Genomic DNA, 12469 nt, shown 5'->3' on the forward strand with positions numbered 1-12469 from the left:
AGTATCAATAAATGCAAAAAAAAAAAGCAGCTGCCTACATTAAATGAATTCAGTATTAGTTTTAACTTCATTGTCTTATTCAAACTCTAGATTGAAACCAGATTTCAGATACTTTTCATCAGTTTCACTGAAAGAACCACTAGGCATAGACTTATCCAATTAATCAAAGGCAAACATCATCTGTGAAGTTTTAAACAATGTACTGTTTAAGAAGATATAATTTCGAAAATGTTATGTACCACATACCCTATCCTTAACAAACATAAATACTATTCATTAAATAATTCTTTGGCAATATACTGAATAAAAAATCCTCCTGAAAAATCATTTAGAACTTCTTAAGAGATCATGTGTTTAATATGCTCATTCATTTATCAAAAACCATCACACATACATATATATCTCTTTCAAGAGAAAACCATAACCCAAAGTTACTTTTTATTAAAACTCAAGAATCCAACTGCTACTTTTGTCACTATTATTCAAAACTTAAGGTACCAAACGTTTTGTGATAAAAAATAGTAAAGTACTTACTTATCCAATATGCACTGTACCAGCAAGCTCTCCACATCAGCTACATCTATGTTTAATTCCTAGGACAAAAGACTTGTTATATACTAATTAATATTTAAAAGACTTCATGATTTTACATAATCATTCTAATTTTAATTCATTTCTATCACTTAAAGGAAAAATAGTGAAGAGAAGATTTTTAAACATATTTCATTATCACTTCAAAATATCTCGGAGAACACAGGTCTGACAAAGCTTAACTTTTTAACAAGTATATTCCTACAACAATTTTACTGTGGTTAAAGTTGATCTTCATCATGAATCTTGAATCTATAAATCTTCATCATGAATCTATTCATCAAGAATCTATAAATTACTTCATGTCCAAAGTAATTTATAGATTCAATGCTATCCCCATCAAGCTACCATTGACTTTCTTCACAGAACTGGAAAACACCACCTTAAACTTCATATGGAACCAAAAAAGAGCCCACATAGCCAAGACAATCCTAAGCAAAAAAAAAAGCTGGAGGCATCATGCTACCTGACTTCAAACTATACTACAAGGCTACAGTAATCAAAACAGCATGGTACTGTAACAAAACAGAGATATACACCAATGGAACAGAACAGAGGCCTGAAATATAACACCACACATCTGCAACCATCTGATCTTTGACAAACCTGACAAAAAAAAAGCAATAGGGAAAGGATTCTCTATTTAATAAATGGTGTTGGGAAAACTAGCTAGCCATATGCAGAAAGCTGAAACTGAATCCCTTCCTCACACCTTATACAAAAATTAACTCAAGATGGATTCAAGATTTAAACATAAGACCTAACATCATTGCCAAGAAGAAAACCTAGGCAATACCATTCAGGACATAGGCATAGACAAGGACTTCATGACTAAAACACCAAAAGCAATGGCAACAAAAGCCAAAATAGACAAAGGGCACCTAATTAAACTTAAGGGCTTCTGCACAGCAAAAGAAACTGTCATTAGAGTGAACTGGCAACCAACAGAATGGGAAACAATTTTTGCAATCTACCCATCTGACAAAGGGCTAATATCCAGAATCTACAAAGAACTTACACAATTTACAAGAAAAAAATAACCCCATCAAAAAGTGGGCAAAGGATATGAAAAGACACTTCTCAAAAGAAGACATCTATGAGGCCAATAAGCATATTAAAAAAAGCTTATTATCACTGGTCATTAGAGAAATGCAAATCAAAACCACATTGAGATACTATCTCAGGCCAGTTAGAACGACAATCATTAAAAAATCAGGAGACAACAGATGCTGGAGAGGATGTGGAGAAATATGCTTTTGCACTGTTGGTGGGAGTGCAAATTAGTTCAATTATTGTGGAAGACAGTGTGGCAGTTCCTCAAGGACCTAGAACTAGAAATACCATTTGACCCAGCAATCTCATTACTGAGTATATACCTAAAGGATTATAAATCATTCCTTTATAAAGACACAGGCAAGTGTATGTTTATTGCGGCACTGTTCACAATAGCAAAGACTTGGAACCGACCCAAATGCCCATCAATGATAGACTGGATAAAGAAAATGAGGCACATATGCACCATGGAATACTATGCAGCCATGAAAAAGGATGAGTTCATGTCCTTCGTAGGGACATGAATAAAGCTGGAAACCATCATTATCAGCCAAGTGACACAAGAACAGAAAACCAAACACCACATGTTCTCACTCTTCAGTGGGTGTTGAACAATGAGAACACATGGACACAGAGAGGGAAACATCACACATGGGGTCCTGTTGGGGGGTGAGGAGGCTAGGGGAGAGACAGCAGGAGGTCAGGGGATGGGGAGGGATAGCAATAGGAGAAATACCTAATGTAGATGATGGGGTGTGATGGATGCAGCAAACCACCATGGCATGTGTATACCTAATGAACCTGCATGTTCTGCACATGTACCCTAGAACTTAAAGTATAATAACAATTAAAAACAAAAAGGCAAAAAAAAAAAAAAAGTTGACCCTTCATCAATTATATATTTTAACCACTACTCTCCCCTGTAAGTTTCTCTGAGATTCTCTGAATCTTTAAAAAGAAATTTAGTGATTACCAATTTCTTTGTTATAATGTTAAGGTTCTTTTCTGTTAACTCAATTTATGCCAAGAAAATAGAAAAATTCATATTAAAAGTAAAGTCCAGTCCCAGCTACTCAGGAGACAGAGGTAGGAGGATTGCCTGAGGTCAGAGTTCAAGATTATAGTGTGCCACAACTGTGCCTGTGAATAGCCACTGTACTCCAGCCTAGGCTACACAGCAAGACCCAGTCTCTTAAAAAATGAAAAATAAAATAAAGTAAGTAAAGCCCTTAAGTTACGTTTAATTTAAAAAATGCATTTATTATAACAAAATGTTACCAAGTTAGTGACTGTTAAATGCAAAATTGGTATACTGCATTTATAACTATAAATTATAAACATCATTAAAATTCATGAAAATAAGTACCTTAGAAATAAAAGGAATATGTATTCTTGTGTAAGGCTTAATTAATTTTATAAGCACTTGTGTTCTGATGTTTCGCAAAAGCTCTGAAAGACAAAAAATTAAAATAACATTTAACAGTTTGTATGATATCTTTATGAATCATTATGTACTCCAAATCATCTTCTCAATATACATCTTCCTGCTTGGCAAGGACTTAAAGTGTTTGTATTTTAAAATATTTGGGTTAATACATGCACAGTATGAGCAGGTGCTACCTATCCTATAATTTCCTGTTCCCACCTCCTTGATTTTGTTTATGCTGAAACTCTACTAAAATATTATCTTGCCTTCTCAATATTATACTACTTATCATTTCCTCATCAGTTAACAACTTTTAAGGTGATTTATACCAGCCAGCCAAGTTCCTTGTTTTAAACTCTCTCAAAGCCTACAGTACTGTATTTTATATAATGCTTTTACAATTTACTCCAGTTCTGTCATATTTAATAGTTTTTAAAAATTTTTAAAACCAGATTGAAATTCATGTAAAAAGAGTCTACATTTTTCTATATCTATAAAATACAGTACCATTGCAGGTTCATGTAACAACTTCTTTAATGTCTACTGATTAAGAGAAAGGAAGATGGGGAATAACAGAACATTACTTCTGATGTATCTGAAATTTAGTTACAAATGGTCATTTAAAAACTTTCAAATAGCTCCATAATAGGTGAGAACATTGGAGCTATAAAAGAGGTCCCAGAACAAAGGTATGATTGTTGTCTTTGGTAATTCAACATAACTTTCTAAAAATCTCAATTCACTTACTGACATGAACACCTTCCCAATGTACATCTTAGCATTATCTATATAGCAGGAGATTTTGTTTTTTGTCAAAAACAAACTCTAAATATTAACTTTGAATCTAAGCATCAATAATAAACATGCAACAGCATATATACTAGAATTTTTTAAAAAGGGACAGTTACCTTAAACAAAATGGACATTATATACAAACTTGACTTTATTAATATTAAATTGGCAAATAATTTCTTTAAAACTGCTTTATAATTTTAAGGAATATCCTATTCCATGACAGCATTTAGAAACATATCTATACTTTGCAATAGACAGAAGAAAAACAGCTTAGTGCCAAGCAGCTTCATTAAGAAGCATTTGTTTGACAGTGGCAAAGAAAATAATAGAATCCAGTTGGCAGAAAGAACATACCTTCAATGTGTTCTCTTATGAAAGGATCATCCATGATGTTGCTGTGGTTTGTTTTTAGAATCTTTTCAAATTCAGTGATGTCATTATTCTGATAGGCACTAACAGAATTAAACAAAAAGAGTATATTATGTCAAACATGAAGAAGTTATGTACTAAATCAGATAATCTGAAGAATGTTTCTCAATTTTCATATGCAGAAATCTAAATAATATACTTTCTGTCATGGAAATCAGAGTTAAACACACACATCCTTCTGCCAAAAAATGTAAATTGCCTTTTCACACTTTTGTTTTTTTAAAAGAAAGATTAAAAAAAAATCTTCTTTTGGGATTATATACTATATTTATACATAGTTAATCGAAATCATCTCAGTATCTTACTTTGTTAAAAGTTGGCAATAAAACATTTAACAACTGTTTAATGCTTGATGTTTTCAAATGAAATTGTGCATTTAATCCCTAATGGTTCATAATGAAAGGAACCAGGTTTCATTTATACTACTACATGAAGGGGTGTGGTCCTGTCTTTCAAATAAAGTATATACTCTTTGTACGTTATCCAGAAAATGCAGCTTCCTAATTTTTATCTTCTAGAAAGCTACCAGCAACTGTCAAAACTTTTCAAAATGAACATTTCTCAAATCTCTCCAACCTTAAAGTCCCACTGAGCTATAAAGCAGAGACATCAGTGGCAAATCATTAGTGCCAAGTGGGTATACACACAAAGTCAAGAGTGATGGAATCCCCTATTGCAGAAGGCCAAAGGCTGATTTATGTTCCCAATTCTCAGAGGTATCTAGTCTCTCCTCTTGAAATAATTCTGTAAAGCTCTATGGGGATTGCTAAAGGTGCTGAGAAGGAAGAATCCAACCTTCTGGATATGGCACCACTGTCTGCTTTATATGTAACACATATCATCAGCCATTCTGCACGCCCTCTGCTGTGCTTCCATCTGTTGGGTCCCAATGTAACTTCATGTTAGGGGCAGGTGATTCAAGTGCTTCAACAGGAATTATTTTCCTCTAGTCTCCTGGCAACTGACTAGGAAGATAAAATTAGGAAGCATTACTTTCTTATCTATCCCAAATACATTGCTGTAATATACTATAGGAGGACATATTCAAGCATTGATAACATTTGCACAAACATTTATTTTATGTTTATAGACATATGTATTTTAACTATGAGACATTATTCCATTTCTTAAGTGGGGTTTTTAAAAAAACGTCTTATGTTTGGGATACCATGGGTCACATCAAGTGGGTCAAAATTTACCATTAAAATAAATGTTGAGTTCCAATACAGTGGCTTCACTGGAGTAGTTGGATATAATAAATATGTAAAAACCATTATATATTCTGATATAGGTCAGATAAAGCTCTGATAAATCAGTCCTTTAACCAATTTTAATGTACTTAGCCAATTTAATTTATATAAAATAAACTGGCTAGGGTAAAGTTTTTCCTCAATATTTCTAAGAGTTAAAGTGTAAACTGCTGCTTAGCAATTTAACATTACTAACAATTTTTTAAAAGTATTATAAAGTTAATCTCTAACTAAACCAGTTCTTAATGTGGCCAAATGTGGATGAAATAAACTATTTGAAATAAAGATGAAGTTTCCTTTAATAATTAAAAGCAATCTATTTCAACAAACAAAATAAAAAAGTAAACAATAAAACTGATTTAATGTGGTAATTCAGGTTCTTAATTCCCAACCGTTCTTAGTCCCCCTAAAAAAAAAAAACTTTTTTTTTTTTTTACAGCCAAAATTAAGGTTTCCTTAAAAAAAAAAAAAATTAAATGAGGCCAGGCATGATGGCTCACGCCTGTAATCCCACCACTTTGGGAGGCTGAGGCGGGTCAATTACCTGAGGTCAGGAGTTTGAGGCTAGTCTGGCCAACATGGTGAAACGCCACCTCTACTGAAACTACAAAAAATTAGCCAGGCGTGGTGACTAATAATCTCAGCTACTAGGGAGACTGAGGCAGGAAAATTGCTTGAACCTGGGAGGCGGAGGTTGCAGTGAGCCGAGATCGTGCCACTGCATTCCAGCCTAGGCGACAAGAGTGAAACTGTCTCAAAAAAAAAAAAAAAAAAAAAATTAAATGAGGACATTTAACACAGGAACTTCAGTATCATGAAATAAGCTATTTTCCCCAAGTATATACAATTTATACTTGGTGACAATTTATATGTAGGTGACCCATAATTTGCAGTCTAATAGCATTTTTTGTTAAATGAAAAAGTACTATAAATAGAACTTCTGGTCACCTAAATTATTTACACATATCTGCGAAAAAAAGTCCTGCCTTATGTCCGTAACTACATTTGCCCAGCCTTCGTAAAACTCAGCTGTACAACCTAAAATAAAAGACTTAAAGAAACTTACTAAGTTTCTTACACTTTTTTAATGAATAAAGCCCACAAAAACCCAGGGCTCCATTTATTCTAGGCTGGAGGAAAGTTTCTCTTACTCACTATTCCTTTTGCAAAAACGGGCCTTTTCTTCTAGACTTTTTGTTTCGTCGTATCTTCCATAATTTTGTTTAATATTAATCGACTATGGTAGGTTCTTCAGTGTTCTCCACAGAATCATTCAATAAATCTTGGGTTTCCTACCAGTACAACCCTCTGTCACCCCACACTCCACTTCAGAAAATTGTCCATTGTAAACATTTTAAAAAATACTTTCATCTTGTCATTGAGAAAATACATAAGTAAAGAAATATGTTTATGCCATCTTGTCTTACTGAAAATTGACTCATCTTGGACTAGTCCATAGTTTCATTTTGGATTAAGAGAGGTATAGGCTGTATCATTGTGAAATAATGTTTTAAGACATCCACAATCAGTTTTCCACTTAAAGACAGCAGGTGTCTGCGCAGACATATAGACATACACACACCCCCCACCGCCAACTGAAAGACAGCAGGTGCATGTGCAGACAGACAGACACACACACACACACACACACACACACACACACACACACACACACACAGATAATAGGAAAACTAAGCAGTGGATATTTTATAAAATCTTGTGGCTACAGAAAATAGCACAGTAACTTCAGAAGATAAAAATTCTACAAACTTTTGTAAGAAAATACAAAAAGGCAAATGATGAATATTAACTGAGTTATGAAAAGTTTTATCTCTTGCTCCTTTTAGAACTGCTTCAAGGAAATTTACCTTAAATTTACCTTAACTGAAATATAAAATCTTACCTTACTAAATTCGTCATTGCTAAAATTTCTGGATCATTTTTGTACGGCTTGGCCTAAACAGAGTAAAGAAAAAAATTAACTATGTATATGTACAAAGAAATAATATTTAAAAAGAAGTAACATTTATTTCCAGATAGCTAATAAGAGAAAATAACAAGTAAAACACACGTACCTCCTGTGAGTCAAATGGATTTATTCCTGATTTCATAAGCATATTTGCTAAGACCAAATATTTTAAGCAAGTAGTTCTTCTTGGACTTCCAGATTCATCATAATTCTTGAAGGCTTCAAAAAAATCAGTGTGTGCCTTTTCAAATTCACCTTCTCTCAAGTGCATTTTACCACCACATTCTGTGAAGAAAAAGACATGAGAAAATAAGATATTTTTACTTCTGTAATAACAAGACTGACCATCTCATAAAGGCCAAATGAAAATTGTATCAGTGACCTTCAGTTTTTAAATTCTAAAACTTGAATAGTACTGGCACAAAGGTATATACTGAAGTTCTAAAAAGCCAGAGTTTAATTAAACACTTTGATATCTCCCCACGTAACTGCCCACCCTCTCCAAACCAAACTTGCCTCTGATAACTCCCATGATCAGTGGATGAGGGATGGCAGACTTGATGTGAAGTGACTGTTCATAGAGTGCTTTAAGTTTTTTGTTATTTTTCTGTGCTGTGTACATTTGAATTTCCAAAGCATATATTTCTAATAACTGTGTACCCTTTTTCAGATCATCTTCTCCATCATCAGTCTAGGAAAGCAAATACTTAACTTTAGACAAGATAGAAGTCAGACAGTAATTCTTACTTGCATTAGCCTGGAAATCTTATATTTATAATACTATTTCTATGTGAAAATGCAATACAAATTTAAATTGGGAGCTAGAGTACTAGAATGCCACCTATAATGGCCAAAAAGAAACTAACACATTCTTTCTACTTTTTAGTTATAAGGAAAAAATAGCTAAAGGTTTTTTTGTACAGCAGTCCTTCCTTATCCATAGGATTTTTTTTTTTTTATTGCATTTTAGGTTTTGGGGTACATGTGAAGAACATGCAAGATTGTTGCATATGTGCATACGTGGCAGTGTGATTTGCTACCTTCCTCCCCTTCACCTATATCTGGCATTTCTCCCCATGCTATCTCTCCCCAACTCCCCACCCCGCCGCCATCCCTCCCCTATTTCCCCCCAACAGACCCCAGTGTGTAGTGCTCCAGTGGATGCCTGAAACTAAGTACAGTACTATGTTTTTTCCTACATGGTAAGTCCACATTTAACATTGTTGATAGGTTCTTGGAAACCATGACCTTAAGCGAAACAATGTACAAGGAAATCATTTTCCCCCTCATCAATGTTATAACAAAATGGTCTTGAACAAAGCAATGTTAAGTCAGTTTCTAAGAACCTATTAACAATCTTAAGTGAAAACTTACTGTATATACATACCTGTGATAAAGTATAATTTATAAATCAGGTACAGTAAGAAATTAACAATAACTGATTATAAAATAGAACACATAACAATATACTATAATATAAGTTATATGAATGTGATCTTTTTCTCTCTGAAAATATCTTATTTTCAGACTTCAGTTGACCACAGGTAACTGAAACTGAAGAAAGCAAATTGTGGATAAGGGTTAGGAGGACTAAGTATGTATGAAATGTTTAAATGTTTATGTTTTTATGTAGGAGATTTATTATTGTCTTCCCCAAATCTTCACAACTGCTTTCGAACCACTTATTCAATTAAAAAGCCCTTATTAAGTGCCTTCCACATGCCAGGCAGGTCTAATGTGGTGAAATACAAAGTTAAAAAAGCGGAGGTTCTTGGTCTCAAAAGTTCACACTCTAGTAGAAGATTAATCTGTCAGTAGATAAATTACAATATAAATGATGACTCTAGCTGAAGCACAAACCAAGTGCCTAGGAGAATGAAATAGAATGGGACTAATTTTCCTTGAGGATATCACAGGAATCACAAAAAGATGCTGACATTTGAGCATGACTTTAAAGCTGACCAACAGACCATGAAAGGTAGGCCATGAAAAATAGCATATGATCAACAGTAAGATATTCATAAATATCTAACACTGACATGTACTAAGCAAAAATGTATCATTTATTGGGTCTTTAAACTTAAAATTGTTTAATTACTCACTAATGAACCATAACCAGAGTAAAACATACAATATACAAACAATTTGTATATCTAGAGTATACTGCATCTCTCCCTGAACATACTTATATCAAAGTACTAAGTAATATAATGCTATTTCCCATTCAGATAGCATTTTTCTTAGGTTCTTAAAGCAAAACTTCTTCAAGGGGTTTTCTCAAATTCCTTATATACAAACATACTGAAAGACCCTCCATCATTCAGAGATAGCTTCTCCAGCATTTCCATTTCATAGGGAACTGAACCTCCAGTTGGTTATGAATCAGACTAAAGCATCCTAACAATGTGCAGGCAAGAAATAATTCCTAAGTGACTAATCTGCTTTATAAAACAAAACTATTAAATATCTGTAGATGATTCATTCAGAACAATTTCCTTATCATTCCTCCTATTCACAGAAATGACACATATATCATTAAAATAATACCTCATGGTTGGGGGTGTGTGGGGCTGAAAAAAAAATAGTACATGGCATTGGAAGAGTTTAAAAATATTTAATGGCCAGGCACCGTGACTCAGGTCTGTAATCCCAGCACTTTGGAAGGCCGAGGTAGGTGGATCACGAGGTCAAGAGTTTGGGACCAGCCTAACCAACAAGGTGAAACCCTGTCTTTACTAAAAATACAAAAATTAACCAGGCATGATGGCAAGCGCCTGTATTCCCAGCTACTCAGGAGGCTGAGGCAGGAGAATTGCTTGAACCTGGGAGTCGGAGGCTGCAGTAAGCCAAGATCATGCCACTGCACTCCAGCCTGGATGACAGAGCAAGGCTCTGTCTCAAAAAAAAAAAAAAAAAAAAAATTTAAAGCAGTATTTCCACATTAAATTTAACCTAGTATTAAATGATGTATTTGGTTAAGACAAAAAAGGGAATATAAAATGAAAGCCTGGTTAAAAAGTTAAAGAGCTACTCTGTTCTAACCATATGGCTTTTCAAATATAAATTAATTACAGAAAACAAAGAACTCAGTACCTCTGTCACACTAGCCATACTTCAAATGCTTGATAGCTACACATAGCTGGTGCTACCATATTGGAAAACAGATACAGAAAATTCTCAGTATCACTTAAAAAGTCCTGTTGGACAGTGCTGCTAGGGTTCATATAAATTGAAATATAAAAATATCTTTATTACATATTTATAATATCCTTATTCAATTTTCATAGAGTATATAACTAAGTATTACGGCTTCCTTGTAGTAAGTATCACAACAGGCTATTTGTTTATTGATACTGATACCTCATTACACAAAGAATAAAGACTGAGGGGCTGGGCATGGTGGCTCACACCTGTAATATCAGCACTCTGGGAGGCCGAGGCGGGTAGACTGCCAGAGTTCAGGCATTCAAGACCAGCCTGGATAACATGGCAAAACCCCACCTCTACAAAAAAAAAAAACACAAAAAATTAACTGGGCATGGTGGTGTGCGCCTGTAGTTCCAGCTACTCAGGAGGCTGAGGTGGGAAAACAGCTTCAGCCCATGAGGCAGAAGTTGCAGTGAGCCAAGATCACACCACTCCACTCCCCAGCCTGGATAACAGAGCCGGACGCTGTCTCAAGTAAAAAAAAAAAAAAAAAAAAAAAATACTTTTTATAACTTATTTTCTAAATTTTATTTTTGGGGTAATGCTTAAACAAAAAACATTCCTAAACAGTATTTTGAATATGATTATTAATTATTGCTTATACTTTTTTTGTTATGAAGAAATATTGAGAAAAAAATAAGGGAAAGCTACCTGGCAGGACTGATGTAACTGGCGTAAAATTTTTTGAAGCTTTCCATACTCCTCTCGTTCTAAATATAATTTTCCAAGCTGCAAAAAAGCAAACTTATTAAAATCAAGATTTCAACAGAAGATGTATATCTTTAGGAGGCTTTATTAAGAACACCCACCCACTTTTCAAAAGAAAAGAGTAAGTAATTATAATTGTTACCTTTGTGTTTGTCTTAAACCACAGTCTATCATTCTTAGCATCTTTCAAAGCTTCCAGAGTTGTTTCATAGAATTCCTGCAGTAAATCCATCTGACATAAAAAATCAGAATTCTATAATTGTAAACAGCAAATTTGTACCTGTTAATAAAGTTAATTTGAACAAACTAAAAGTGCATCTTTGAACTTTAATACATATAAGATACACTATTTGTATCTTACTGAATGTCTTGTACAGTCCAAAAAATTAACTGAAGCAAAACACAGACCAAATTCATAAGTGTTATGATCTATTGTTTTATAAAACCCATAAAATATTTCCCCATATAAACATACTGCTGTAAGTTCTCATGCTATAACAGTAAAAGTTTGTCCTTCCCAATCTAATAATTCATTCTGTATTTTACTTTTTTTTTTTTTTTTTTGAGACGGAGTTTCGCTCGTTACCCAGGCTGGAGTGCAATGGCGCGATCTCGGCTCACCGCAACCTCCGCCTCCTGGGTTCAGGCAATTTTTCCTGCCTCAGCCTCCTGAGTAGCTGAGATTACAGGCACGCGCCACCACGCCCAGCTAATTTTTTGTATTTTTAGTAGAGACTGGGTTTCACCATGTTGACCAGGATGGTCTCGATCTCTTGACCTCGTGATCCACCCGCCTTGGCCTCCCAAAGTGCTGGGATTACAGGCATGAACCACCGCGCCCGGCCCGTATTTTACTTTTTAAAAAGCTAGTCAAGTGAAGCAGTGGGAGTGGAGAAGGAACAAAGTAATCTGTAACTGGTTGTGATCAATTAGCTGAAAACACCACTCCACTCAGATCAGCCACTCATTTCATATTAATAGCAGTAAATGACATGTACATAGAATTAGTTGTACTGTTACTAACAGTGTGTATCTTACTCA

General features: G+C 34.3%; 1 protein-coding gene across 5 annotated transcripts in view; it reads right to left on the reverse strand.

Moving 5' to 3' along the window:
- Positions 1–12469, reverse strand: part of LOC105709990 (COP9 signalosome complex subunit 2) — a 425050-nt gene that overhangs the window by 695 nt on the left and 411886 nt on the right. For 3 of the 5 annotated variants that reach the window (XM_012442168.2, XM_064365646.1, XM_012442172.2), the window contains 8 exons: positions 11571–11681; positions 11372–11449; positions 8030–8204; positions 7620–7798; positions 7448–7500; positions 4220–4317; positions 3011–3093; positions 535–593 (listed from right to left, as the gene is read on the reverse strand). In XM_012442168.2, coding sequence (XP_012297591.2) covers positions 535–593; positions 3011–3093; positions 4220–4317; positions 7448–7500; positions 7620–7798; positions 8030–8204; positions 11372–11449; positions 11571–11681 — 836 coding nt within the window. Of the gene's footprint in view, positions 1–534; positions 594–3010; positions 3094–4219; positions 4318–4641; positions 5260–7447; positions 7501–7619; positions 7799–8029; positions 8205–11371; positions 11450–11570; positions 11682–12469 lie in introns of those variants that run through there. The other 2 variants (XM_012442169.2, XM_012442171.3) reach the window with 2 other exon arrangements.

This window comes from Aotus nancymaae, unplaced genomic scaffold, assembly GCF_030222135.1.
Source record: "Aotus nancymaae isolate 86718 unplaced genomic scaffold, 86718_ANA_hifiasm-v0.15.2.pri h1tg000062l, whole genome shotgun sequence".
Classification (NCBI taxonomy): Eukaryota; Metazoa; Chordata; class Mammalia; order Primates; family Aotidae; genus Aotus; species Aotus nancymaae.